At 42.1% G+C, this 27,633-nt stretch overlaps 1 protein-coding gene across 1 annotated transcript; it reads left to right on the top strand.

Annotated features, from left to right (window-relative positions):
- Nucleotides 1–14,273: 14,273 nt before the first annotated feature.
- On the top strand, nt 14,274–24,386 carry LOC117460389 (transcriptional repressor scratch 1-like). The gene is made up of 2 exons (XM_034101771.2): nt 14,274–14,615; nt 19,943–24,386. The coding sequence occupies exons 1-2, from the start codon at nt 14,507–14,509 to the stop codon at nt 20,668–20,670; spliced, it is 837 nt and encodes a 278-aa protein (XP_033957662.1). The 5' UTR covers nt 14,274–14,506; the 3' UTR covers nt 20,671–24,386.
- Nucleotides 24,387–27,633: the final 3,247 nt, after the last annotated feature.

The raw sequence follows: 27,633 nt of genomic DNA, 5'->3' as shown, positions 1-27,633 counted from the left end.
ACGAACAGGCATACAAACATCACTAGCATATTAGCTGTCACAGGCTGGTGTGTACCGATTGGACAGTCTCAGGTCATGTTGAGCGGCCCCTGCTGGCTCGTCCCGCTCCGTCCTGTCGTGGTCAAGCACAGGTCGAGGCTTTTAGCCAAGAGAGGAGAGGAGAACCATCAGTCAGCAGCCCGAGCCAATAAGACCCTCTGCTCTGCAGCCGCAGCCAGACAGAGAGGTCAGGCCGGGGTCAGGGGGTCAAGACTGGGGTCAAATGTCAACAGACTCCCTCAGTGACCGGCAGTAATACATGTCACACACATGAACACACACACTCTCTAATGACTGGCAACCCTGTCCAACAGTGACCAGTGACTGTGACCGATTCCCTCCGATGCCCAGACCTTCATTCATCACATGGCCTGCACTGATTTGAATGAGCAGCCATGAGGGCTGCTTGGAAAGAGCCCCAAACATCTTCATAGTGCTCTCAGCACCGGGCTCTTTGTGAGTGTATACACCCCACAGTGTGAGAACTATGATTACTCACTAAACTAAGAACACGCTCATAGAAATCAAAACAAGATAACAATATGATAAATGGTCATGTACCGTGAAGACGAGGGGAGAGTCTTTTGCTTTGATGCTAATCTTCTCTTCCCTCCTTCAGTTAGCCTCTCTCAATAACACATCACGGATTCAAGCAGCATAAAAGAGCAATCACAGAACAATTTAACCTCTCCTGCGTCTGTGCTCACACTCCTGGTGCGTGTGTCGCCACAGCAGAAGTGGCAGTAACTGCCAATTCACAATGCACCCACTCCACGAATTCCTCACAAATGATAACTTTCGGGGCCCCCCTAGCGATAAAGTCATTTCTCCATCTCTCCTGTCGGGGGCTTGGGGGATAGCAGAGGGCTGTGATAATCTCATAAACAGAAGCTGTGTAGATATGGGCCATCTATTATGACCGGGAACAGTAGCGTAGATAGCAGCATTTATTGTCTGAGACAGCAGACAATACATTCTCATTCAGTGATACTACTGCTGACAGACACAGAGTGATCCATCTTCAGCGGCCGAGCGGGGAGAGAGAGGAGGGAAGAGAGAGGAAGCGACAGATGGGGAGTGAGAGAGGTACAGGGGGAGACAGGGAGGGGAAGGACAGCAGAGAGACTGAGAGACAGAGAGGGAGGGACACAATAAGTGTGTGTGTAAGGGGGGAGTCGTGGAGAGAGTATGTAAAGTTGAATTATTATTGCTCTGCATTAACTCAGCTTCTGTCTGCTGTGGTGGTAAATGATCAGACATACTGTAAGTGTGCACACAAAGGGGCTTTTCCACTGGTTGGTGTAGCTGACAGGGCACCAGTTTGCTGTTGCCTGAGGCTACGGCTAAATACATAAATAGGTTAATATGATGTTTTTCTTGCCAGCCTTTTTTACTGCTAATACTAATATTTTAGTACGAACCGACTGCCCACCCAGCTACGGTCTGGCATTAGGTCTGTTTTCCTAGACGGCAGCTGCTGAGATGCTCAGAAAGCATTACAGTAATCATATGCACATTATTAGCACTTTGAATGCAAATGGGTTATTATTTAGAGGAATCTGGTTGTGTTACAACAGACTATAACGTTTAAGTTGTTTCATTTAACGGCTTCATTTATTGTAAATCCCATGATTCTTAATTTATACTCATTATTTTTACAACATTTACTGTACTTTTAATGGACCCAAAGACTGAGTTGCTAAAATGTGTTCACACAGTGTGAGCCAAACAAAAATATATTCAGGCATATCAGACTGTAACGTATCACAAGGCCCCTTAAAGTAAGTTCTTACTCTTTAGTATAACGATCAAACAAAGTCCAGGGAAAAAAGAAGAAAGAACATGTAATGAATGCTAAAATGCACTTGCAAAACTTTCACAATCTTTTCTTAAAGAGTAGTTGAAACAAAAAGGTTTTATATAATGCATTCATAGCCATAAAATAGCAGTAATAGTGATTTAATATAATAAAGATATAGAGGAGATACTAATCCAAGCTTCTCTGTGCTTAGCATTGGTAGTCATGCAGGCCTAGTATTTAAGTGCGTGTACCTGTGTGAGGCTACACTCTAAAAACAAATGCCTTGGCTCAACAAAGAAAATCAACGCAACAGTTTGCATTGATGTTTATTGAGTTAAGACAACTTCTCATTAAATTGTCTTAAAGCAACAAAGTTATTTGAGTTAGGGGAGAAGGCTTTTCCTCTACAATCAGAGGTGTTTTTAATTACCACTTACTTAATAATTGGTATTATAAACACAAGTTTTGAAGTTGATTACTCAAACGATGAAGTTGTTCCGACTGGTTTTACCGCACGATTTAAAAGGGAGAAGTTGTATGTACTTAATTACCATCATTGTGAACACACGTTTTTAAGTTGACAACCATTTATAAATTAAGTTGCTCCAAATATATTGTATTCAATAGTTTTTTTTCTTTGTTTTTTCATGTTTTGTCCTTAAAAGAAATAAATTAATTGATTCCACAACAAAAGTATAAGGCAATTCACTTTTTATTTTGAACTGCAGTTGTTTATTTCAACACATGATGTTTCAATCAGGAGAGAATTCATTTAGTTTGAACATGTATTGACACATGCCATATGATAAGGTGCCTGAACACCTGAAATCACAGCTGACTGCAGGAGAGAGGAGAACCATTTTATAGTTTGGCTGCAGCACGCTGATTGGCTGCTGGAGAATGAGGTGAAATGTAATAGGTTAAAGAGAACGCCTGTGATGAGCTGATTATATGCAGCTGCGGAGTGAATGTATATACACCCAGTCTTCCTGAAAGAACTTGCGCTGAGCTTCATTTCAATCTTGAAAAAAAAGATAAATAACACAAATTTAAATTGCCCCAAAAATAATGAATAAACACATTAGCCATATTACCATGGGACATGGGGACACAGCAAATACATGCTGCCATCACAACGAAGTTAGAGGCCTTTGCATATTTAAAAGCAGTGCCAAATATGTCAAATCTGTAAAGTTTTTGTAAAACTATAGAAACAAACTCTCAATGGCCACCAGTCTGCAGATCACACACATACATTTAAAAAAGATGTAACAAAGATGTTTACACTGCCGACAGTCATTATTTCAAACAGTATGAACACATTTAACACAGAATGCTCATTCATTTGTTTCCCTCCACCACGATGGTTGCCATCGTATGGTCAGATCCTGGGTGGACCGGTCACCGATGAAGGCGATATTCATGTCCTTTTGAAGCACTTATTAAGCATTATTGATTGGGGTGTGGCCAAAAGTGCAATATGCTTCAAAATGTAACTGACAGAGAGCAGTGATTTTGTCCTGTGCTGTCACTGTGCCCGTGGATTTTATTTTAAGATTTGTAATTAAGTCGCTAAACTCCTTGAAAAGGTCCTCTTCCTTTTCTCCAAGGTACACGACAAGGCAGCGGATGGCTATAGTTCTCTGCGTACTTCAATTGTATTGTGATATTTTTGAAAAAGGAAAAAAAGAGAAATGATCTAAATGAATATATTCTGAATGGGTGACTGCCAACAACTTGCATTTCAATGACAACTCTAAATAACGATCCTACCTCAAGAAGCATGTCCTTGATCTGCTTCACCGAGATTCATTTTTAATAAAAAGTGATATCACAATAGTAACAAGTATTTTTACTCTCACAGTAGCCTCTACTACTTTGTATCCTCTCACAGAACTATTCACAGTTCAAAGGCTGCTAATTTTGGTCAGACAGCAATTTGCCTATACAGTGCAACTACAAGGCTATCTACTGTATTTGAATGACAAAAGATGACACTCACCTTAAAATGTCCTTTTTATATTTCTATTTGTCTTAACTGTGGGAACTTGTCCAGGCATGTTAAGTGGGAGTGGACTTGAAACCCTTAACTCAAGGTGTAGAGCAATTAAGTTATCAAGCCAATTGCATTACTTACTAGAACTTGAATTTAGTTTTAAGTAAATTACCCAGCTCAAAACACACACACACACACACACACACACACACACACGCGCGCACACACACACACACACGCACACACGCACACACACACACACACGCACACACACACACACACACACACACACACACACACACGCAGCTTGGCTGGGAGTTTGTGTGTGTGCTCAGGCTGAGTTCCGCGGTGTCTCGCCGACCCCACACCAGTGAGCCAGCTCACAGTGTCCGCTCCTCGCAGCAGCGAGCCTCGCAACGTCCCGCCGAGTGTTTGTGTGTGAGGAGGTCCGCGGATTGGTCCAAACGTAACGGCTCTGCGGACGTCACGTCACTATACCCGAAATACGTCACTATACCCAAGAAGTAAACAATGGAAAAAGAAAAATCCCCAACGAGGCGTTCTGGGGCAGCATAGACCGGTCTTTTGTGTGTTAGAGTTGTACTCGCTACAGGGTGTACTTTGAGGGTTTGCGACCCTGCAGACCGTTTACATGCAGACAAAGCTACATAACACACAAGGGGACGGGTAATAACCGGAAAAGCATGACATGGGACCTTTAATCATTTTCTTCTTTTGTGGTATAACTAGGATTTAGGTGCTTTTGCTGGTCTTTGATGAACAATAGTTTCACTGTCCGAACAGAAGTTCTGTATTAAGTCCGTAAAGATTGCAACCTTCTGTTTCCTGCATTTCTAAACTTTGGACATAACCAAGCTACAGTTTCCCTACTTCCAGTCTTTATGCTAAGCTTAGCTATTTGCCATAAGGCACCAGCTCTGGTCTTCTTAAACCAACAAAAAAAACAGGTAGTTTTCAGTGCCGTTTTCATCTCAGCAGGTTTCTGGCATCAACTCGTGTTTATGTTGTAGAGGAGAAGGACGTCTTGGCAGAAAAGCTGCGTCTTCAGAGAGAATATGAAGAAACGGAGGAGAGAGTAAACAAACAAACAAGCATATTAAAACAGAAAGATAATAATAGAGAAGTTGGCAGATAGATGATAAGGAGTGAGACAGAGAGTGGGGGTGGAAGGAGTCCAGTTGATATTTGTATCTGGTTCTTTCTTTAACTCAGAGGACAGTGGACTGAGAGAGAACAGTATACAGCACAGAGGAAGCTATGGCTTATTACCAGTGTGTAATGGCAGATGAGAAAAGAGAAGAGAGGAGATGCAATTAGAAAGAGCCATATGGATGATCATATGGTCATATTATAATTAGCACTGTCTTAAAATGGAACACATACTTCCATAAAACAAGAGAAAATATTCACAAATAACTTTTTAAAGAGCGATTTGATTCAATTAACAAACAATAAAGAAGAGGGATTCCAGTAGAAACGTGTTCTCCCTCTCTGTTCCTAATCACTCGTAATTATTCAGAAAGGTTTTAGACATGTTTGTAAATGGGTTCATTAGTCATTATTATAAGGAGTCCAACCCACCGGCTAATTTCTGCTTTTGAATTTAAGTGTGACAAACCTCACTGATCAGCGCCCATCATCTAAATCACTTTACTGGTTTGTATTTGAATTTCTTTAAAATACAGATATAAATCATTCAATATTAAGATAATGTACATATTACCGAATGAGTAAATGTTGTGTGTTTTCAAGTTGTATGTTATGTAATGAAATTATTTTATACCAAGAGTTAAATGTTTTACAGTAGGGTCCACATTTTAGGAGTATAGATTACTTTTAACAAAACAACTATTGCAGAAATGTATATTTATAAAAAATGACATAAACTGGTGCTACGTGCTCCAGCTCTGAGGTAAATATGTTCAGGCAGAAGTAAAGATAGTATGCATAGAACACGTAATACAGGATAGTTTATATTTCTCATTCTATAAACCTGAACTTAGTTTGAACTCATAACACTGTAGCTTTGTGCACTGCAGCTCGTGCATCCTTGTGTTTCATCAAAGGTCACCGGCATACAAAACACACAACAGCGGCGACATTTTCACACAACTCTCCAAACGCCGGGGAAACCCTGGAGACGAGCCTCACTGCCGTGTCCCAGAATTGGAAACAGTTAAGTCCTTACTCTATAATCCCCGTTATAGTCCACCTTCTCGTAGCTTTCCCCACCTCATTTATGTGAATATATTCTTTCTGTAAAACCTCTTTTCAAACACCATTCCTGAGGCTATACCTACTTTACACACTTCCTGTTGTGCAGTCAAGTTGAATAGTGCGACACAGAGCATTGTGGTGCCTCAAATGGCACGAGTCAAACATATTCTTACTGTACTGTTTCGCGAAGCAGAGACAATACACAAACAATAAAACTCACTCTAAAATAAAACATATAATGGGAGAATATAAACAATATGACCATGTAATAGGTTCATTCAAAGTTCATTTCATTTCTTTACAACATAAGTGTGTTTGTAAACGGTTTGCCCTCTGGAGGCATATAAAGTTGATTTAGCAGTATTGACAAAACATTAGAACATCTTAGTAGAGTGTTAAAATAGTAATGTTTGGCCCTGCTGATGAAACATCAGGCGGCCTCTGATGCCACAGCACCGCCTCAGGGTTACACGCATACCCGGTGCGTGTCTCTGCATGTTGGTGCCACATACCCCGCGGGGGGGGGGTCGTTATGTTCGCCTGTAATCAGGTGAGCATGTATGTGTGTGAACCTGTGTGTATGAGTAACTGCCTGTGTCTGAGAGACAGATTGCTTTTGTGGCAGATAAAAACAATCTGAGATGCAATAGTGGTGTGGACGGGATAAAAGGATGAAATCTCTGATTACATTGGAAACGCTCAGAAAGGAGGAGGAAGGGAATCCACAGAGGTCTCCGCACAATGCTGGCTTCTGTTACTGATTTTTAAATATACATATATCTGATCAATGTTACCTATAACACGGAGGGCTCTGATTAGCTGGACATAATGCAAGAGAGCAGTGTTTGTGAACTAACACGGGGAGGTTATGGGCTAATGCAAAAACCAAACAATGAGCGCTGAGGCAATCTGCACAGGTTATCATCAGCTATGGCTTCATCGCTTTAACATGTTATTTATTTTTCTTTTAATTAAAAATCCTTTATATTTTTGGTTTTTGAATGCTATTTTTATTTCTGAGCTAATGAAACACCCGCCCTGATTTGACATGACTGGTTGCCTGCTGCAGCACAAACTCACTTGTGCTTCATGTTCATGTGATCCAGTCCTGGAACAAACACAAACATCAACCTGATGCTGCAGTGGTGCCTTTGTACTACACATGAATGCCGGCTAAATAAGTAATGTCAGTTTCAAAGCTAAAGCTTGAATTTGCATACAATACGGAGAATTGATGCGTCTGCGGGTCCAATCTGCTTTAAAAAGAATGTGATTACCTGCTTGATCCTGCCATTAAAACGGGTCCAGAATGAACAGAACACTATGAGAATATGGATTCACTTGTACATGCTTTACTGTCTTGTTAAATCATGGATACAACTGATTATTTCTGGCCCTTTAAAACCATTTGCTCTCCTTAATCATGGTTGAGGAGTTTTATCTACCCTGTATCTATTCTATGCTTCAAAATGACTCAATAAATGGCCCGATCTGTAAAGCAAATAGAAAACGTACCTGGAACGTTTCCATAACACTTTCACTCACTTTATCTCTCCACATTTTCCCTTCATTCCTTCCTCCGCACCCTTTCACCTCTCTGTGTTTCCGAAATATGTCTCTCTTTATCACATGTGACACCGCGGGATAGGCCTGTCTGAAGCAGGTAATGATTTTTTTGTCCTTATTTCTGCGTAGAGAGGGATCAGAGTAGTGGTGGTTATCAGGCCATTTATTACCCTGCCAGCTCGCCACTCAGCTGTCTGGGTAAATGCAATCTCTCCTGATTCACACAATTACCCCAAGATAGAGAGGGGAAGAGAAATATCCCCATGGCATTGTGGGTCAGAGAGAGTTTAGGGAAATACAGAGAAAGAGACAAAAGCTACGTCAGTGCAGTTTGTATGAGCACAAGTTCGCTCGTGTGAATATGTGTGACGTTCATCTCCTACAACAGAAATAAATGCCAGGAGCATTCATCTATTTTCCAGACTGTGAAATCTTCTGTTATGAATCCATTATGAACATTACACACCTGCATTATACACTCTTAACTGGAGCTCATCACTTCCTAAAGAGCACATCAATCCCATATTCCTCCAGATGAATGAACTAATGAAGCATTATGTGGGGCTTTTAGATCAGGCTGCTGTACAGACCAAACACTGAGAGAAGACAACGCGCACATTTCAATTAGCCTAGTAATACAGCGTGTTCTCTGGGTCAAACAGCAAATCATATCACGGGGTGGATGAAAATATTCATTTGTAACGAAATGCAATCCATTACACTATTTATTTATTACACTATTAATGTACAGATTCAAGTGTAACAGCTCATTCTTCACCTTGAATCAACAGTGTATTAAAACAATGTCACACGGCTGGTTGTAAGCAGAATCACGGAAAGGTTGAAGACCTCCATCCATGACTAATCGTCATCTTACGGCGATGGTTTGATACTGCTGAAAGCTCTGAGGCAAGCAAGTAACTGGACCTGGTTTTGTCAACAATGATTCCTGATGATTAACCAATAGCCGATCTGATTTTTGAAATCTATTGAAACTGTCTTTGAAAACGTCTTGGACACCCAATTTAAAATGATATGTCCCTGATGTAAAAGGCAACTGCAGTTAGTGTTTAGTATCTCCTCTGCTCTGCTCTGTTTTGGGACACTTTATCCTGTGCTAATGTTCGCTGCATTCTGTTTCACCAGTACAGCGGGAGTCATCAAAAACTGCAAAGAAACAGGCCACATTTCTCCCCTAGCCCAGCACTTCTGCATGTGTCTGCAAGTGTGCATGTGCATGAGTCTTTGTGTGCGAGTGTGTGTGTGTGTGTGTGTGTGTGTGTGTGTGTGTGTGTGTGTGTGTGTGTGTGTGTGTGTGTGTGTGTGTGTGTGTGTGTGTGTGTGTGTGTGTGTGTGTGTGTGTGTGTGTGTGTGTGTGTGTGTGTGCCTGATGAGAAGAGCTGCTCAGCAATATTTAGCGTTACTGCGACAGAACAGCTTTAGGACAGAACAGAACAAGGCTCACCTTCAGAAAAGACGAACTGAGAGGCAAAGAGACTTTTCACGCTCCTTGATAAGACACTGGGCTAAAAGTAAGAACTCAAGATCTCAATGCTAAACACTAAACCCACCTGCATCTCAGGGGTAAGAAAGACAAAGCTATGACCTTTTGCTAAGCAGGAGTAAACAAGTGAACACTCACACACTGATATCTGTTTCTTATCTGTATATCATAAGCAATGGGACCTTATGCACTGACCTTTTTCACTATGGTGCTAGAAACACTAGATATGAATACATCTGTTCAGTCCAGGCAGTGTGTGTTGTCCATGTGGAGAATGAGTCATGACTCTGGAAGCACACTGTGTGTAATTGTAGCAAACCATTTGCTGTGTATGTGTGCATATGTTCATTTTGGGGTGTAAAGCAGCAGCTGCCTGATTGTCACATGCAACACATGCAACACACACACACACACACACACACACACACACACACACACACACACACACACACACACACACACACACACACACACACACACACACACACACACACACACACACACACACACACACACACACACACACACACACACACACACACACACACACACACACACACACACAGACACAGACCAGCTGGGCAGCGGCTCCATGTTCGGTGTACAACACATGTGTCGGCCTTCGACGCGGCACAGCATCAATTAAACCACACAGGACATCTATCACTGCTAACCTCAGAGCAGCGTCTGACACACGCACCTGCAGCACACGCGCACACACACACACACACACACACACACACACACACACACACACACACACACACACACACACACACACACACACACACACACACACACACACACACACACACACACACACACACACACACACACACACACACAATCCCACTCCTTACGATATGGAGCAAATGAGGAGCAACAGAGGCCGGATCTCTCACTACATAAAAACAAGATTTCAAACGTTGCATTATTTTTACTGATCATGCTTAATCTATTTTCAAGTACTGTGAAACATTCAAGTGTAATGTATTCATTCAAATTCAAATATGTTCAATTATGTCTTTATGGGCAGCAGCTTGACATACTTTGAAAGTCTTGCAGTTAAGCAATGATGTATCTTAGACATTATATGCAGATTACACACATAACATCTTGCAACAACGTTTCCTGTCGCATAATTCAGACACTGAACATCCTTTTTGCACTAAGAGGTAAAAGTGACGGACGCTAAGCTCTGCAGTCCCTGTCAACGTAGTTATACTGTGGTGCTTTATAAGCCAGTGTAATGATGATGGATACATTAAGGGAAACTATGATTTTGTACCTATAGTTGCAGTTGACATAAAGCAAAAACGGAATGTCTGTATCAGTACATTTTGAGGATGTGTTGTCTGTATATTTAACCAAACTTTTTTTGGGTTACTCACAAGACCCGCTGACAACATGTCCAAAAATAGAGTGAGGTGTGAGGATGACACCAACGAGAGAATACAGAGCTTTCCAGGTTGAAATATTGTCCCTTCCATCTTTAGAAATCTCACATCCTCAATCTGAAGGAGACACAACGAGTGAGTCACTGTCCGTAAGGTGTTTATTCTTTGCTGTGAGATTTTACAGTTGATCCGAGTTTGAAAATACCAGATGCCTTTGATTGTGTTCAGTCAGAAACTAGAACACTTTTCAGTAATACATTGGTGTGTGTGTGCAAGCCTGACTGTGTTTGTTTCTGTCCATATGTCCTCAGCTGTAAGGTTGTGTGTGTGTGTGTGTGTGTGTGTGTGTGTGTGTGTGTGTGTGTGTGTGTGTGTGTGTGTGTGTGTGTGTGTGTGTGTGTGTGTGTGTGTGCCCGCCCACATGACCTCTAATGATGATGAAATGTGTTCCTAATCGTGTAGGTTATTTCTGTCGACTGACAGTTGTTGTAGAGGTGCTTGTTTACTGTGTGTGTAAAGTCAGTAGTGCGTGTGCATGTGTGTGTTTAATTGGACCTCCCTGAGCCAATCTCCAGGTGATGGAACTCATCTGCTCTTCCCCTGATTAAGGACAACAGATGGACTGGTATCACAGCACACACACACACACACACACACACACACACACACACACACACACACACACACACACACACACACACACACACACACACACACACACACACACACACACACACACACACACACACACACACACACACACACACACACACACACACACACACACACACGCGCACACACACACACGCACACACACTACTTCCACAGCCATGAGTCATCATCAAACAAATAGAACACACACATTGTGCCAGTCATTCGGCTGGTAATCAATACTACATAAACAAAGAGTGAATTATTTGTGGCCCCTAGATGTCCATGCATCAAGCGTAAATGACCCAGATGCTTCAGTCCGTTCAGTCTTCATCACCACCACCCAGCTCATTAAAATGGTTAACTACGCAAGAAAACTCATCCTTCTGCAACATTTCTAACACAGCATTTTCACTGTCCTCCTCCATCTGTTTGACAAAAGTTAATTTATTCAACTAGCACACTCTCAATCAAGAAAGACATGTCCAACAACTCACGAGATGACAGGCATGGACATCTCCTTCCTAATGGAAAATCATTGATAATGACTTTCCAAATACACGTAATACCTAATTGATGAATATGTTTACCCCTGCCTGTTGACCCACATACAGACATCTTTGAATGAAACGCCTTTTATGCGCATACCCGTTCGTGTGAGTTCAAATTCTACAATCGTAAAAAACAAAGGAAAGTAGGGGAGAAACCAATCATCCTTTTGTCCCTGCTTTGGGGATAATATTCACAAACTGCACTTCTATCATAAAAAACTCACAGGTAAGATCTGCAATTAGTACAAGAGTATAGAAAAACTGTGTCGACAATTTAATCCAGGGGTGTCAAACTCAATGTAATCACGGGCCACATTGGAATTATGGTTGCACTCAAAGGGCTGGTTGTAACTTTAAGACTATATAAATATTTAATATAAAATGATGTATCATATTACATTATTGCCTCTGCATTGGATTATTATCGGATAGGGTAATAATTTAGGTAAACAAAAAAGAAATATGGGGGGAAAAAGTAACATTTTGAAAAAAAGCAACGTTTTGAAAAAAAAGTCAAATTCTGAGAAAAAACAGTCAGATTCTGATAAAAATGTTTTAGATGCATTGTGGGACATGTAGTTTATGGGCAACGTGCTTCTGTAAATCGGCATGTAACTTCCTGAGTCATTATCAAGGTATAAGTCTTGAGAATCAACTTACTAATAATAAACCCTGATTGTGGAGTTGATACGACTCTCCTTCAGTGAACACTTGATCTTTAAATGTGTTATCTCAGTAGATCTGAGTCATCCGCTGAGTTTCCTCTAACCTTTACCAGATGTTCAGCCACTTTCAAATCTGAGTCCATGTGTCCTCTATATACCTGCCTCATTAAAACACAGCAATACTTTAAAATCCCAACACAGTAATGTGAACTTTTACACCCTGGGACTAATTAAAATATATTCGGTCTCAACGTGATAAAGTGATATTATGAACCACTTAAAACCTGCCAGTATTCATTTTTACGGTCCCAAGCCGCTGTTTAGGAAAACATCAAACTTGACAGCATATTAGATTGTCTATGCATTCTTAATTTTGTAATACTTTAATCCAACGTGTTGTTATGATCTGTGGACTATGACAAACATGTCAGAAGCACATGTGTATTATATATTTTTTTCTTATAGAAAATTGATATTATTTTACTTATAATTCATGAAAAGTGGGGCTGAGAAGGATAAGAAAACAGAAAGAAAGGGAGGCAAAATAAAGGAAGTCTTCACAGCACATGATTAATTAATCTCTCAAATGATCTTTGTTGATGCTGTTGTTGTTGTTGTTGCATAATATCGACACGGAGCAGAGACACTTGCAATACAACTTTCCCGTGAACCCAGTGTGACCCTGGAGCAGATATGACTCTACTCCCATATTAACCCGGCACTCAGTGTAAAACGCTCCATTTGGTCTCCACCCATTTGCCTTCAGGGCCACATTAATGATAATTACGGGGCTCTCAGCAAGTTAATATCCCCCCGTATTATACATGTCATCGCGTGGTAGGTGATACAAGAAGAAGAAACAAAAAAAAGTAAACAGTCTCCCAATAATCATATACACAATGGGACAATATTTACATTTAGTGCAATGCACTACGATAGCTGAATGAAATCGATGAGCACTTGAAAAAACAAACTAAAAACAACAAGTTCCATTCCTATCTCCCCAAAACATGGTGCCTCAACGCACGCACGCGCACACACACACACACACACACACACACACACACACACACACACACACACACACACACACACACACACACACACACACGCTTAAAAAACGAAAAGAGAGAGAGAAAGGGGTGAGAATGAAAGACAGAGAAAGAAAGTAAAAAAGGGGGGGGGGAGGAGGAGTTGATAACAGCTTCAATAAATCATCCGGGCCAGTCGCCGCTCCCCAGGGATGCGGGATGCATTAAATTAAGCACTCCCTCTACCCATGTGTCTACCCCTCCATCTCCCCTCTCTCTCTTTCTCTCTCTCTCTCGCGCGCGCTCCGTATAAATGCCAACAGCTGATCGCGAGACGGCACACTCACGGGAACACCTCGCGGACGCAGCAGAAAGAGAGACCGAGGGGAAGAGAGAGAGAAGAGAGAGGGATACTAAAAGAGAAAGAGGGGACGCTGTTGATTCACTCGCCCACAGGGAGTCTCGTTGTGATTTGCACCGTCCTAAGTACTCGTCATTAACGGGAATAAAGGACTATTTCGGCGGCAAAAAGGAAATTGGACAAGGTGCCCGACATTTTTCTTTTGAAGAGCTTCCAAAATCTTCCTCCCCCCTACCCCCCTCTTATTTCCTTCGCATCCCTCCCTCCTCCTCAATCTCTTCTTCCTCTTCTTTAGAAGGACCCGAGAGCCGCCGCACGCGCTGCACGTTGCCTCCCTTACCTTTTATTTTGTTTATTTTTTGTTGACTGCTCACGAGCCTCTGCCGCCTGCCTGCGAGAAAAGAGTGCGCGAGCCCCCCCCCCCCCCCCCCCCCCCCCCGGAGGGAGCTGTCCGGTGCTGAAGTTGCATTTCTCACCCACTCTGCACGAGGACTAAAGCACGGGGACGGTCAGAAAGACAAACTAAAGACATACTAACTAAGCGCTGGTTGGACAGTTTTAACGGAGCAACTCGCTCTCTTCCGAAACAATCTTCCTCTGGTGTGTATCGGGCGAGTCAGCACGCTGGCCAGGTCGTCGGAAAACGGCTGTGTTTGTGCGTGTGTTGTTGTGTTTGTGAGTGTGTGTGTGTCGGTGTCGCAGCACCATGCCAAGGTCTTTCCTGGTGAAAAAGGTGAAACTTGATGATTTCACGCATGATTTGGGGAATGTCTACCGGCACCGGACAGACCTCAGCCTGCGGCTCCATGACAAAGGTAGGTCAGGCTGCTGCACCGCGAGCACTAACAGGTGTCTCAAAAACAAGTCTCTCTGACAGAGGAGGAGGAGGAAGAGGAGGAGGAGGAAGAGGGGGAGAGGCAGGGAGCCTAACAATGCTGTTTCCAAAAATAAGGCATGTGACTGTGAGGTGGATCCTGGAGGGAGTCCTTGTGATTGTTCTTTTATTTATTGACCCCAATAGCCATGTAGAGCTGCAATTCTTAACACAAACAACTATACATTTATCACAGAGACTCAACGATGTAATTAGCATAGCATTTTCCAGTTTGCATGTAGTGTTACCTGCTCTTGTTATATCCTGTCATATATCCTTGCTCTTTGAACCATGTGACAGTGTTGTTGCTACCTGTAGGTGATGTGGGTGTAGCCTACAGGCAGAGCCTATCATTATTGATTAAGCACACTGGCAGACAGCTCAGACAGTGGACAGTTATTACCTTTATGCTGGATGATAGAAGCATCAAAGCCCTGCACTAAGCAGTCCATTACAAGTCATTCTACACGATGTGGCACCATAAAACACGAGGAGCTGCAAACCTTAACTACAGCTTAACGATACCACCCACAATCCAACAGTTCATTTGAAGCGTTTGCTCGGTTGTAGGAGTTGACTTGCCACTGGAGCGGAAAGGTCACTTGAGAAATCAACTAAATCCAGCGCATCCCATGAATCATCGATTTTGGCCCCCGGTCAGCGGGGACTCTGCCCCCCCTACGCAGGCTAAATGAGGTTAAAAGAGATAAAGACAGGACTGAGGTTATTATTATGCGCTGCGCTTTAACTTGCTTAAGGGGAATTAACAAGCTCCGTCAAAGTCAAAGTGTTGTCCTTGTGTGCAAGGGGGCAGATCTTTTATACAGACAATTAGCTGACAAACCATGACAGTATTCGTACAGTGTTGTAAAGTGTCCGGGTGAAGCCCAATAAGCAGCTGTTCTTCTTCATGTAACAGCACTGTGTCCAGGACGATTACCACCAATCTATTGTTATTGATTGTTTATGAAATGATCCCCATTACAAGCTTATAGTCTGCATTCTGCATGTGCCCCGTGTTCAGGTATAGCTGTCCTATTTCTGCAGTGTATGCAGATTTCTATAGGGCGATATCCCGCCTGGATTACATATTATTGTTATTATATAATGATATGTATTATTTTTTATGAATACAAGCATCCCAAAAGGCTTTGTAACAATATCACAACACCCAGAATGTACCTCCCTAACTGCACCTCTCCCACGGATGATCTGTTGAATATAAGTTACAGGTAACAGATTCTGAATGGAAGTCACATTTTAAATTATTAGTTTGTCCCATCATGAATATGGTATTTTACAATCCAATTATTTTTGATGAGCTCATCAGGTGTAACAAACCACCTCGATATGTTGACGACAGAGTGACTCATTGTGTAGTTCTGCCTCTTTGCCCCCCCCCCGTGACTGTGTGCGTCACATTTTACACCAAAACCCTGAGATGCCTTTGCAATGTAACTGATGGACTGCTTCCACCACCAATGTCATTGTCACACTGTTGCACACCAACATGTGTGCTATGTGTGTTGTGCGTAGTCTTGCCTGCATGCCTCTGCTCGTAAAGCAAAGAGCTGTCAGCGATGTATTTATAATGCCGAGGTTAACAAGCCCCGCTCGGCTCGACACGCGATCTGCCGGCTCAGCAGCTGCGTGTCCCGGCCCACCTTTTGTCTCTACCCCCTAACATCGGACGGGAACAGCTTAACGCAGCTTCCACGTACAGTACAACACAGGCGTAGTTGTACTGTACGTGGAAGCTGCATTAAGCTGCAAAGACCGCGTTAGGAGCGACTCTCTGCTCAAAACGAACCGGCTTTTGGAATAATTGATATCTCACCCGTGCTCAGTGCGTTGTGTGCGATGGGACTGTGTATTCAGTTGGGATGTGTGGAGGCTGTCATCGTGTGCAGACAGATATGCGTCGTCACAGAGCGTGTTGCTTCTGCATCTCAAAAGTACTCCTCCAAGAGACTGGATTTAATAATAACAACTTCTTAAAAGGGAGAAAAAGTAAATACTAATAGCACTAATAATTTTGATGACAGGTTTCCCTTTACATCATACACAACCTCCGGTCTTCCTGGTGACTTCATCTCAAGGTATTTTATGTAGATATAAGTATTTAGTCATTTACTATATCTGCAGTTGTGTATGGTTTCTTGACATGCATTTCCTAATGAGAACCAGAATACCTTTATTAGTCCCACAGAGGGGACATGTACATTGTTACAGCAGAAAAGAGCCAAAGACAGCTTAATGTTACCTAAGCATGCTTACAAAAAAGTACTAAAGATACAAAAAGAAATTATAATAAAAAAAGTTACACATTTTACAAAAAAACACACCCTGTAACAATTCTGAGGATTTAGCAGCCAGGTATATTGCACAGTTTTTATGTTGGTTCAAGTCCCCGACCAGACCTAATGGAGTGTGGACTGGTACTTGGAGAGTTCATCTCCTGGGCCCTGCCGTGGTGCCCTTGAGCATGGCACCGGACACCCCCCCACTCCCATTGCCCCCTGGGCGCTGTGCAATAGCTGCCCTCTGCTCCTAGTACTATTTAAATGCAGAGGCAACATTTCTTTGTGTGTGAATTAAACCATTAAAGAGGGTTTCATCCCTCCGATACATATACAGTATACTCCTAAAAAACATACGTCACAGCCCCCTCCAACCTGCTCACATACTGCACATCTGCATAGCTTTAGGAGGAGTTTTAGTAACTGTACTTTCCCCAAAAGGCTTGCCATGCAGCTCTTCAGCCCCCTGATGTGTGAACTGCACGCTGTTGCCCGCACTGACTAAGCCTGTGCAGCAGCCCTGCTGTCACTGTGCCATCGACCTGCTCCGCACTGGAGCTGTCCGTGGTGCTGATGCTCCTTCTCACCGCCTAAATCAGCTTTCTCAAGTTCAGGGTCAGCCTGTGTGCATTTATCTTTCTCAGAGGATGGCATTTAAATTGCAACCTTTGAGAACTGAGAGGAGGTATATTGCTGAATTATATATAGACGAATACTGCGGGCTTTTTTTACACTCCACAGGTGTGCAGGAGTGAGACAGATGTTCTGCGTTGCAATATGCCAATTCAGACCACATATGTTTACAGTTGTTGGAAGTAGTTACAGTTGCTGCTGCTAATTGTCAGTTGAGGTCTTCCTTTAGAGTACTTAGGAAGGTTTAATGCAGGCGTTGGATTTGGACATATAGCTGCAGCAGTATGCAGGTAGGACTGTGACTATTAGGATGACTATAGGATGGGAAGAGGATAACAACACATATCACTATCAGAATATTATGTTTTGTTTCAAGGATGAACTGAAGATGGTCAAAGTCAAGGTCGCTGTGACCTTGCAAAACACGTTTTCGGTCCAAATGTAAGAATTTAAAAGCTAATAATGATAATTTTGCACACATGTCTAAACACATGACATTTTGGAGTGACATGGATGTAAACTGAAACTGGACTGTTAGCTGGAGGCAACACACTACTTGTATGTTGTTAGATCCCACTGCTCTGATTTCAAAGTGCATTGTAACGAATGCTTGCATTATCACGCTATTGTAATTGTCATCTCTGTATCGTGACAGTTTGGGCCGTACCACCAGATTCTTGCAGATACACAGCCATTATGACGAATTCAGTATTCGGTGTACTTCTACACCTGACATGTGGCAGCCTATTCAAGTCTTTTTCAGTGCATTTTATTGAGAGGAGGACCTTAACCCTCTGCACCTCTAAGAAACAGCACAACACAAAACATATTCGATAAAACCACGGATGATCTTGTGGATAGAAGTCTTATAAATACATGTAACATTTTTAAAAGAAATGTTGATCGGCTCTTTTTGTTCGGTTGAAGTGTTTCCATCTTTGGTTCTCTTCTCTTTCAACTTGAAAAATGCGTAAGATTTCTAAAGACATGCCTTTCGTGTCAGTGTGTGTGTCCATCCACAGCACTTAGTGAACGCCCTAATGGTGTTCCTACACACCATATGCAGTAACATGCTAGAAACAAGTGACTGGTTGAATGAACACGCTGAATATTCACGTCAACCTAACGTATAGGTTTTGTACTAAGTGCACTCAAGTGGAATGTAGGAGCAGGAAAACACCGTGCAGCCGTATCAGGCGAGATGTACCTCTCTAATGGTGTGGTTGTTTACATCGCTGAGTAAGCACTTGTTCAATTTCACCAATTCAGACGGTGTAAAGCTGGTTAGGAAAGTGAAGCGCTGCATTACTGTCTCTGTGAAGGAGGATAAGCTGGAGAAAAGAGGACTATCTGATTTCACTCTGTTCTTCCTGTCCAGCTGGCTAAAGCTATTTCATGGCGTTAATCCAAACTTTCCCCTGTTGAGTCCCTATTACGCAGGCGTGGGCAGTCGAGAATGTCACTCACACTACGTGCTGGTGTATGAACCGCAGGCCTCTGATGGGGGGGGGGGGGCCCTGGTGTTTGATCATCCTTTTTTATATTAATTCATTTTAATATAGCATTTTATTCCTGGCAAGGCAAGGCAAGTTTATCAATATACTGTAGCACCTTTCAACACAAGGCAATTCAAAGTGCTTTACAAAAATGAAAGACATTAATTAAGAGCATTAAGAAACATATATTATAAAATGCCATTTAAAAACACTCATTTGAAAGCAAAGATAATAAAACATGAATAACAAGGCTACATGAATACAAGTGACAGTGTGAGATACACACATCTGAAATGTTTAGGTCTGACTCTCAATCATTGCTAACTTTTTAGCAGAAGTAGTTCAAGTTCTGTCAGTGCTACAGTACGGTCCAGCACCTACATCCGAGTCCCTACGTCTTTGTTTCCATTGCCGTGCTTCACTATAAACAGCTTTTAGTTTTCTTTTTTTAAATGTACATGTCGTAAAAACGTATATGTGTTTTATGTGGGCTGCCACAGTCGGACAACATATGATTCAACGAGATGTGGCTCCCCATGTCACATGCAGGTTCATTAAAATATAGCACCCCTAATTTGAGTTTCTCCCCCCACAGTCTAAGAATCACCTTTCCAAAGGTGCGGTTATCTTTATAGCAAGCCAATTAGAGCACACCGGGCATTTTTGGGAGGGGTGGCTTTACCGCACTTTAATGGGGCAATTTACACACTGATTTATTTAGAAGGACAGTGTGAGAAACATTACTGCTTGTTCTATAAAACTAAATATAACCACATGAAAATGTTACTCATATGTCTTAATTTCTATAACCTCTCACTGTTTTCTTTCTTCCATGGCAGCTGGTTACATCAGTGACTACATCAGCCCCGTCGTGTACGATGGTGAGAGTGACGGTGGGCTCAAGGTGCCCTCCCCCGAGCCCCCCTACGATGGGGTCCACAGTGAATACGGGGCCCCTGACTCCGAGTCCCCTGACAGTCCTAGCTCAGAAATCACTGACAGCTACATCAACGGGGACGCTGCGGTGAGCGACGGTTACTCAGTCGACGCCTTCTTCATCAGCGATGGCCGCTCGAGGAGGAAAGCCATCAGCAGCCCCCGGACCATCCAGAGGCACAGCTGCAACGAGTGCGGCAAAACCTACGCCACGTCTTCCAACCTGAGCCGGCACAAACAGACACACCGCTCGCTGGACAGCAAGATGGCGAAGAAATGTCCGACCTGCGCGAAGGTGTACGTGTCCATGCCCGCCATGGCCATGCACCTGCTCACTCACGACCTCAAACACAAGTGTGACGTGTGTGCGAAAGCCTTCAGTCGGCCGTGGCTTTTACAGGGCCACATGCGCTCTCACACGGGCGAGAAGCCGTTCGGATGCGCCCACTGCGGCAAGGCCTTCGCCGACCGCTCCAACCTGCGCGCTCACATGCAGACCCACTCGGCCTTCAAGCACTTCAAGTGTAAACGCTGCGACAAGACCTTTGCGCTCAAGAGTTACCTGAACAAGCACTACGAGTCCGCTTGCTTCAAAGGCCCCTACTCTCCTCTCGGCCCCCTCGATGCATGACCCCCTGCATAGATAAAACACAAACTGCAGACATAGATTACCATTATCCTTACAGACTGAACTGCAGACACAAACAATCTATTTTTGGTCAGAATATGACCTTGCTTCCCTCCTCCTCCTACTCCTCCTCCTCTCTAACGGAGCCTATTCATGATGATAGCACAATTTTTCTCCTTGAGATTTGTCCACTTAAGGATTTAACTGATCGACGCATGCACTTCCTCAAAAACTCTTCACCTCCTCTTCCTCTGTCCGTTCTGGATGGAGACAATAATACTAACACGGCTTCCTTCTGGCATCTAGATACATAGACTTTGGGACACTGATGAGGACGACAGACAATAATAAGCCTATATCTCCATGGTTACCTGCACTGAGACGCAGTGAAAGAGGTTTTCTCCTTCCCATTTTGTTTATTGGGGAATAATAGTAATAATAATAGTAATAATAATGATAATAATAATGTTCTGCTGCACCAAGTGACCATATTCTCTCCACTACTGAGGTAAAAACTATTTATTTATTTACTTATTTATTTGAACATGATTTTGTATTTGTTATATCTTTATACTTGATTGAGTCAAATTGAAGTGATAGCGTTAACTTATTTGTTGCACTTTAATTTCTGTATATGTATGTAGGATATTTGCCAACCTCTTTTATCACTACAGGCCAAAGCATATGTCACTTTTTTAAGTATTATTTTTTCTTATTATGTTGTTTACCTTTTTTTTCTTTTCGTATTAACGTTAATGCATGCAAAAAAATTATGAAATCTATGCCAACGTCATAAAAATCTTATGATTTTTTTGCCAAATTCCTATAAATAGAACGTGAGGGCAATATTTTTTCTCTTGGAGCCTCCGTAGGACTCTTTAAAAGCAATAATCACCTAATGCATGGTATTTTATGATGAAGTTATGAAGTATTACCTACTACTGTATAGCAGTTTAAAAATCAGGTATGTCTTACTTCACCTATAGTCATAAACAGAAAAAAACTAATATTACAGACATCAGGGAACATGCCAATGTAGTGTTAGAGTAACAAAAAGAAAAGTCCTGTCTTTCCTCTCTTGTTATGCACTGCCTGCCTCTTAGTGAGTAGAACTAAAGTAGGATGTAGGCTAGAGAGGCTGGGGTCAGCTGCCTGCTGGGTGTGGGCCTATTGTGGGATAACTAAAACCTTGTCAGAACTATGCTAAGCTAACTCTAACCCTGTCAGACCTGTGCTAGGCTAACTCTAACCTGTCAGAACTATGCTAAGCTAACTCTAACCCTGTCAGACCTGTGCTAGGCTAACTTTAACCTGTCAGAACTATGCTAAGCTAACTCTAACCCTGTCAGACCTGTGCTAGGCTAACTAACCAGTCAGAACTGTGCTAGGCTAACGCTAACCTGTCAGACCTGTCACCTGTGCTAGGCTAACTCTAACCTGTCAGATCTGTGAGGTTCAATCTAACCCTGTCAGACCTGTGCTAGGCTAACTCTAACCTGTCAGACCTGTGCTAGGCTAACGCTAACCCTGTTAGAACTTTGCTAGGCTAACTCTAACCCGTCAGACCTATGCTAAGCTAACTCTAGCATCACATATAGCATCCAGTATCTTGGATTAAGCTTGACAACAGTTTAGTCGGACTGGATCATTGGACATTCAACAGATTATTAAAAAGGTACGCAGATGTTAAAACGGCACAAAACAAATGTTCTGTGTCATGCAGCCAAATAATAATGGGCTTTAACAGATCTTTTAACATCACAATGGTTACCAAAATGATAGCAGGTATAGTGTTCGTACTGTAGCATTCCTTCAATAGAGATCCGAGTTTGGTGCATTGTTGAAGTTCGACCGAGGTCAACTTGAAATGCAATGCATTATTCAACTAGCCTTCCAGTGCACTTCCAAACCATAAAGCGTGCATTCTTCAACCGCAGAGAAAGCATGCACTTTAGCTGGAAGGCTCAACCGTTACAGTCCGACATATACATTTGGCAAAGATTATTCTGCAGTAGGCCCCATTTAACCCTACTGGGCCGACCATGGGCTAACTCTATGAGCGATATACCTACAGACAGGCTAACTCTAATCCACCCCAACCCATAGATGGTTTAACCTTTTATTTAGGCGGCCAATACCAGTGTTGCTGAACCCAGTTCTCTGCAGCTCAGAAACCTTTTCTACAGATCCCTGGAGTTTCCTGAGAGACAGACTGAGGACACAGATCTGCACAAAACATCAAGTGCTTGTTTTAAATGCCATATTTATCATTGTAACTTTGCATGCCCACACATGAGAGCACACTGTGCCTGCTGTTGAGCTTTGATGAGAGACACGGGGAGAATTTGTGTCTACAGTCAATCTTCCAACAATTGAAAAGAAAATGGGTTGAAAATGGGTTTAATATTTAAATGTGAATCTCTGACAGAGGAAGTTTTGATAATTACAGTGCTTCCTCAGGCATAAGATGACTCAATTAGAGATGGAATTGATTGATATCCAACACCATTTAGGGTTTTAGGGACAAAAGGAGAGTCTGCACTGATACATGGACCCATTACCTAATTTAATTAACATCCCAGAGATAAAGTGATTGGACCTGTGTGACATGAAAGGCGGACAGATCTGCTCTGAAGTGAGAAGTACACATTTTGCATTGAAAGGCTTGTGTTGCAGGAGACGATAGGATCTTTAATTATTTTACAAAGAAGTATTTGATTGTAAGAAGTCAATGAGAAAGAGGCGGTTTCTGTTGTGATAGAAGCAGTGAGAGTGTGAGTCAGCAAACTACAGGTCTCTTATCTCTCTGCCTGATTTCAGCTGCAATCACTTGAATTGTATCAGACATTTAGTCATAGAGCTTTAACTTATTAGGGCGGGCATTTGTCTCGTTATCAGTGATTTTCAGACTTGTCCAAATTCTCAAAATAAATAACACAAGTTCATTTGTATATTAAGAAGCCTACGGCACAGTATATGCAAAGAAAAACAGCATTACCTTTATTTTTTCTTAAAACACCTTAGAGATATAAAGAATAATATGGTTTTTATTTTAACTGCTGACTTTAAAATAGTTTTTTTATTGAATCTCGATGCGAGCAAGAAAAGCGATAGGACAGTTCCTGTTGTCGTTACAGATCAAAGTGTTTAGGGCACAACGTTGTTACAGAAACCACTGATGGGCTCTCTGGCAGCGATGTCTCCCACTGCTGTTTACGTACCATTAATCGTATCTTTGTGTATAAAAAACCTCTTTGAAACTTTGCACTGCAGTCTAAACGTCTTAAGGGTATTTGTTGAGATGTTGTTGGGCGGCTGTTTGTACCGGTTTTGAGGCAGGAAAGCTGCGTGTGCGTCTGTCTCTGGGCGAGCTCCAGGTCTGTCCTCTATAAGCACTTCCATTCTACTCATCTCCACCTTAAAGAAAGTAGCACAATGAAACTAACTAGAATTCAGGTAGAGAATAATTAAAAAACCTTGTACTAGCTTGACCTCTCTTCTTTTTTTGTATTTCCAAGTTAAAGAATGATGATAACCTAAATAATCATTTATTGCAAATGGGTTTGTAAAGAATCCTTTGGATTGAGACATTTGTACTGCTGTATAGCGATATCTAACACACCTTACCTCGGGGGGTTTGGCTCTCTGTTGCAGAGAGGAGACCTCCTGGGGTTTTTTTGAGCCAGAATTCAGACAATGTAAGCACAATGAACACAAAGCATTTTGTGGCACTTCATAATAAAGAATAATCTTAACCAACCAGAGCAGTGTGTCGTAGTTTTGTGTCTTATCTTGTTTTTAAAAGTATTCTGTTGATCATAACGAGCCGATACAAACAACAAGAGCAGTAGCTGTAGCTGCTTTGCTGCACTTGGTACAGGAGGTGAGTATTTCTTTCATTCCTTTTAAACTCTTCTGAATCCTATAATGTATTTTCTGTTTGAGTAGCTTTTAAGGCAGTTAATGCTAATAAAATAAATTAACCTTAGAGTCAGAAGAGTGTTCATTTACATGGAATAACACTCAGCTATGCACTCCACAGGACATACTTTGTATTAGCTTTGTCAATATTGTATGTTTAAAGAGGGCCTGGGTTAACACTGGTGCACAGTGTGCTCATTAGCACTCTTTAGGCTGGGAGCGATCCTCCAGTAATGGGCTTCTGGATGGCTAAATACAGCAGCTTGCTCACTCTGTATTTGAACATTTAGCGGTGGTTAAGTATGGAATCACTTTAGGCCCCTTTGTTTCAAATCCTAGCGATAACCTTAATTATGGAACTATAAATGTTGGAGTTTGGAAACAAAAACACTGTTGGGGAAGTATGTATTAACTTCTATCTGATTCAGGCCGTGGACACAACGATCAACTATGCTTTCATTTACGCTTAAACTGCTGATTACCACTTAAAATACGTTTGATTATACATACACACGATACACTAAACATACTGTGAAGGACAGAGGCACATAAGGAGTCAATAAAATACAAATAAATGGGACAGTATATATTTTTTTACTGTAATTTGTGTAGGCACAAATCCAACGTTTCCACTTGACAGGATGTTTGCAAAAGTTATCAACTGATACACTGGAGGGAAAATATGCAATGTTACACACAGATGGAAATTGAAACGCACTTAAGTAGAGATACAATTGAACACTTGCTAGACTGAAAATAATTGTTTTCTTTCCTAAAAAGGAACACTGAAGGAAAGGAAACGGTGCCTGACGATGTTCCTCTGAACTGGCAGAGGGTCTCTGTTTCCACAGCGGCTCCGTGGGTCTGTGCCAGGTGTGCTTACGGTGACATTGCAGACATGATGCATCATGGGAAACTGACCAACTAATCTTTATCTTGCAGTGACTTTGAATTAAAGGTGACCTGCGCCGACATTGTTTCAGCTGGACGTCGCCTCACAGCAACACCTTTCTGTGTAATTGGCAATTTGGAGATCCTCATTGCTGAAGCTGCATTGCTAGTGACAAGTCTGAAGACAAGCTAACGTTTGCTAGCTAGACCTAACGTCTCCTTCTTTCTCTCTTTATTTTGAAATCATTAGGCCACATTTTAGGAATGTATTACAAATGTTATTTACAAGATCATTGTAATTTGTTTGTATGATGATATCATGCAGAGGGAAACCTTTTCTCGAGTCGAGCTACATTACAAACTTGCTGCAGTTAGCTCCACGCAAAAAGTCAAAATACATGTATATTGTTGCTATGCCAACATGTGTCGTGTACAAGGCAATCAACTACAGTATCTACAGTATAGAGGTTAACTTTCAGAACTACCATGCATCTCTCCGCAGCTTTATGAAGTACCATCCAATCCCACACATTGGTTGCCCAGCAGTTACAAAAAGACAGGAACGTGTCCGCCCTCCTCCATGAATCACCTTCTCCGTTCTCCTGTCTTCAAACTTCTCCTTTTCTCCTCATCTCTGTTTTCCTTCTCATAGTTTTACAGCTGTTCCCCCTCTCCTCACATCTGGTTTTCTCTCCCCTCCTGTCTCCTCTCCTCTGTTTCTTTCTTCTCCATCATCCCCCTTCTCCATCACCTGCTTCTTCCTCTCTTCCTCCCTCCTTGAGCTCCCCTCTCCTTTCTTTCGTTTCTCCCTCCCGCAGAGTCAAACCAGGCCATCAGGCCTTTGAGGACCTGAAAGTCATTTAACTCCTGGTAGATAATAAGTCTTAGAATATAGCTCCTCTCAGATAATAAGCTTTATCACTTGATTGCTCTGCACGCTCCCTACAGTCTTTAGATTCATGTCCAGGGACCAACTCAGGCGAAACTCACTATTTCCTTCCTGGCAAGTCAAATTAACATCCTGCGTGTGTGTGTGTGTGTGTGTGTGTGTGTGTGTGTGTGTGTGTGTGTGTGTGTGTGTGTGTGTGTGTGTGTGTGTGTGTGTGTGTGTGTGTGTGTGTGTGTGTGTGTGTGTGTGTGTGTGTGTGTGTGTGTGTGTGTGTGTGTGTGTGTGTGTGTGTGTGTGTGTGTGTGTGTGTGTGTGTGTGTGTGTCAATGATTACTCATTACAGGGAATGAGAGATTGCTGAGGGTGCAAATCAAATCCAACCAGCCCAAAGGTTATCTTCCGATAGTGAATGTGTCCGGTGGAAATAGTAAGATTTAATGGTCCACAATTGTAAAATAAACATCTATATTTAACCTCATGCTGACTTTAATTTTGATCAGCTTTAATAGTCCCTCAGAAACTCCTCTCTCTTCACCTGTCCTCTGCCTCATCCTGCTCTTCATCTTTTACCTCATCTTCGCTCTCACACCTCATTTGTTTCTGCCTCACTACTGAACTCATATCTTAACTGAGATCGATTTGACTAGCTAGCATGGCAATGAAATAAAGGGAAACATACACAGGAAAAATAAGAACATTTTGAAGGGATAAGAGTAAAATAAATACCAGAGTCAGCTAGTCACAATTTGTTGGAACCAACATGCTAACTGAAGGTCAAAATGTCCACCCTTTCAGCTCTGAGTGGTCAACAGGTTTCATGGTCTGTTTGAAAGGATGTCCACGAGTTCTTACAGTAATGTTCAGAATTGAAGCTAGCATACGCAGCAAAAGCCAATGTATCACAATTTGGTAACTTTAGGTTCATTTGGCTGACTGTTGATCTAATTTACTGAGATTCTCACAGACTAAAGAAAGTCTGAAGAGTTCTAAAGTTGGGAACTTGGCAGCAAATTGCCCAGAACACATCCAGATGATGATCTAAAGATGCACCAGAGCTTGTAAGGAGTTAAAAGTCCAGAGATGTATCTTCTGTTAGCATGCCGCAGTACAGAAAAGCTTGTTTTGGAGGTTTTGCTGATGCAGGCGCACGGAGAATTATACTAAGATGTAATTGGGCCATAAATAAACACTTACTACATTATAAGTGTCTTTATGAGCAGAATTAGCCCATTTTGTTGTTGAAGAAAGTACAGCTCTGCAATCTA

Source organism: Pseudochaenichthys georgianus, chromosome 16, assembly GCF_902827115.2.
Source record: "Pseudochaenichthys georgianus chromosome 16, fPseGeo1.2, whole genome shotgun sequence".
NCBI lineage: Eukaryota > Metazoa > Chordata > Actinopteri > Perciformes > Channichthyidae > Pseudochaenichthys > Pseudochaenichthys georgianus.
Note: the sequence above shows the minus strand (reverse complement) of the source record. Positions and strands in the feature narration are given on the sequence as shown.

What these genes read in the sequence shown, in the direction of transcription:
- LOC117460389 (XM_034101771.2), top strand. Translation starts at nt 14,507, where the DNA reads ATGCCAAGGTCTTTCCTGGTGAAAAAGGTGAAACTTGATGATTTCACG. An exon ending in CCTGCGGCTCCATGACAAAG is followed by an intron (nt 14,616 to 19,942) that starts GTAGGTCAGGCT and finishes CTTCCATGGCAG; the next exon opens with CTGGTTACATCAGTGACTAC.